This window comes from Olea europaea, chromosome 14 (assembly GCF_002742605.1).
Source record: "Olea europaea var. sylvestris chromosome 14, O_europaea_v1, whole genome shotgun sequence".
NCBI classification, from domain to species: domain Eukaryota; kingdom Viridiplantae; phylum Streptophyta; class Magnoliopsida; order Lamiales; family Oleaceae; genus Olea; species Olea europaea.
In genome coordinates this window covers 2,278,835-2,282,010 of record NC_036250.1, presented here as the reverse complement: position 1 = coordinate 2,282,010, position 3,176 = coordinate 2,278,835, and the positions used below count along the sequence as shown (strand labels likewise).

The 3,176-nt window shown below is 41.9% G+C and overlaps 1 protein-coding gene across 1 annotated transcript; it reads right to left on the bottom strand.

Moving 5' to 3' along the window:
* Positions 1–243: 243 nt before the first annotated feature.
* On the bottom strand, positions 244–2,028 carry LOC111409375 (ethylene-responsive transcription factor ABR1-like). Its single transcript, XM_023039429.1, has 2 exons — positions 1,497–2,028; positions 244–1,260 (listed from the first exon to the last, which is right to left on the bottom strand). The coding sequence occupies exons 1-2, from the start codon at positions 2,026–2,028 to the stop codon at positions 485–487; spliced, it is 1,308 nt and encodes a 435-aa protein (XP_022895197.1). The 3' UTR covers positions 244–484.
* Positions 2,029–3,176: the final 1,148 nt, after the last annotated feature.

The window sequence follows — 3,176 nt, the reverse complement described above, 5'->3', positions numbered from 1 at the left end:
TGCGTTATAAAGTGTGTTGACAAAATTCAAGTTATTGATTTCAAACGATTTAAAAATCTGTTTTTGAAATAGTTGGTGTGAATGTGAATTTGTCATCCAATTTTGTCAATTCCCTTTGTAAGTGTAGCATAACTCTTTTTATAAAACCTAAGGCGTTTATAACTTTTATGTACAAATTACATGCATAAAAACTTTTGTAATGTCCACCAAAATTTACTAAGACACATGCATTAAATCGAAAAATAACCAGAAACACCATAAAAATATTTATAAAGATATAAAACAATTGTCCATGGTACAACTCAGAAAAGCAAAAGGAGAGAGATCGACAAGTTGCTGATTGCAACACGTTTGCTTTTGATAATCCTTAGTTCTTCTGTTTTGTTCTTTCTGATAATGTCCAAAACAAGTAGAATACCAAAAATGGTAATAAAAAGAAGGCGTGTATAATTTTTTCAAGAATAAAACAAGCAAAAAATGAATATCAAGAAGAAGAAGAGGGAGGATAGTAACTGGAACTGGTATTCCATGGTGGTATTGAAAAACTGAAACTGCTTCCTTGGGTTTGAATTTGATTTCCTGGCTGCCCGAAATGAATTGTTTGTCCACTGGAAAATACCGGTGAATTTGAAGAAGAAGATTGGGAAGAAGAAGAAGAGGACATTGATTGTGAATTTAAAGATGAACCATAAAGCATTTGTTGTAACAACGTTGTAGAATGTTGGCCAACGAAATTATCACTGTTTTGAAGCAAATGTGAGTATTCCCAGTAGTCTCTGATAGTGTTAGAGATATGGGACGGCGGAGTTTGGAAGAATGGGGTGCTAAGCCGCGGAGATGTGGGCCATGTGGCGACGGTTGGTGGTGGAGGAGCAGAAATGGCCAACTGGGTGGCTTGGGAACTATGGGACTGGGGTGGGTTGAGAATTCTGACATTTTCAGGGAAATTTAGTTTGGCTCTGTTTCCTCTGAACCGAAGGGCGGCTTCGTCGTATGCTCTGGCGGCGGCCTCGGCCGTTTCGAATGTGCCCAGCCAAACTCTGGCGGCTTTATGTGGATCCCTTATTTCTGCTGCCCATTTGCCCCATGGCCTCTGTCTAACTCCTCTGTATCTTCTTCTTCTCTCTTCTGTTTCTTCATTTGCTGTGCTCGTTATTTCTACTTGTGCTGGTTGTGTTACGGAGGCGGTGGTGGTGGGAAATTCTGCAGCCGCGGCGGGGATGGTGGTAGGCACTGCAAAACTCCTCCCTGCCTCGGGCTCTGAAAATATAAGCAAATAAATGAACAGTTTGCAAATAAAATAATAATAAAAACAATGACTAATTCAAAGTGTTAGCTTATTACAAGACGTGATGTTTGAACATTCGAAGTCATCGAAAGAGTTGAAAAAAATAAAATAATAAAAATGTTTGAAATTGAATTTTCATGGATGAAAAACAGGGGAGTTTGTATATTGGCTTTGAATGAATTGAGAAAAATATTAAGATTAAACTAACCAGCTTTGACAGAGGAAGATGACTCTCCGATTCGCCGATAAACCGCTGGGAGTTGCTCCGGTATTGGTAACTGCGTAACACTATCTTCTTGATCACGTCTTCTCTTCTGGCTAGGCCAAGAGCCAGAGCTAGAAGAAGAATAAGCAGACGATGGTGAATTGTCTAATTGAATATTCCCAGACCCACCACCAGAAGCCACAAACGGCGGTGCAACAGCGCCACCACTCAGTTGCTCAGACATAAACCTCCTTTCTCCGCCGTAACTCAGCCCCAGTATCACATGTGTTGGAGCAGTCACCATAGCCGATATGTCTTCCGATTTACTATAGCCCGAAAACATCGCCCCCCCTGCCACCGCTGATAATAGATAATCCGGTTGTTCTTGCTCATGTTGCATTTGGTAGTACGCATTAGTATTCGAAACAGCGGCGGAGGTGGCGAAGGAGGTTGAAGTGTCTGTTGGTAATCTAACATCCTCGCCGATATCCTGTGGATTCGCCACCTTTAACAACAAGCAGGTGTAATATTTCATTTCCCTCTATTCCCAATATCTATTCTCTCTGTCTACCGCCGCCGTGAGAAGCACTGTGAGAAACGCACCATCGGAAGCCGCAACAGCACCATGAGAGGTCACAAAAGCAACGTCCACACTGGGGCGACAAAATCGCTGCCGTATTTGACGTTGTTGCAGCAATTGCGGGCGGCGATTTGCTCATCCCGCAGTGATTTTGTGATTTTTTTTATGGATGGTGTTTGGTGGTGGATGTGGATGTGGATGTGGTGTGGTGGTGGCGAATCTGAGCTGTCGGATTCGTCAAAGCCGGTGGTGGTGGTGGCTATGATAGTATTTTGCGACAGCTTAGATTTGGTGGTGGCAATGGCTTAGATCTAGTGGTGTGGTGGTTGCGTGGTGGTGGCGAATCTGAGCTGTCGGATTCGTCAAAGCCGGTGGTGGTGGCGGCTATGATAGTATTTTGCGACAGCTTAGATTTGGTGGTGGCAACGGCTTAGATCTAGTGGTGGCGGCAGCGGCTCTGTTGTGCTGTTGGTGGCTCTGTTAAATGGTGGCTGCTCTGGTGGCGACGTTGCTCTGTTGTGGTGGTTAATATGTTGATCTGTTGGGTTTGATAAGTTTTGTTGTGAGGTGGTGGTGGTTGATGTAGCTAAGGTGGTCTGTTGTGGTGGTTGGTGAGTCTGTTGGTGTACTGTGGTGTTGATAGGTTGTCATGAGGTGGTGGTGGCTCTGTTGGCGGAGGTGCTCTATTGTGGTGGTGGCAATAATGGTTATAGCGATGGTCGAGGCGGTGGTTGTGGGTGGGATGAAATTTTTGATTTGTGACTAACAAATTAAATGTGACCAATAAAAAATTTGATTTCGTGACAAATTAATGAATTGTAACTTATGAAAATTTTGATTTGTGACCGACAAATGAGTTGTAACCAATAAAAATTTTGATTTGTGACCAATCAATGAATTGCGACCTATGAAATTTTTGATCTGTGACCGACCAATAATTTGTGACCTATAGAATTTTAAATTTGTGACTTACCAATAATTTGTGACCAATAATAGTATCTGTGACCTATAAAATTTTTGATTCGTGATCGAAAAATAATATGTAACCTATAAAATTTGTGTTTGTGACTTATAATTTATTGAATTGTGACCGAAAAATTAAT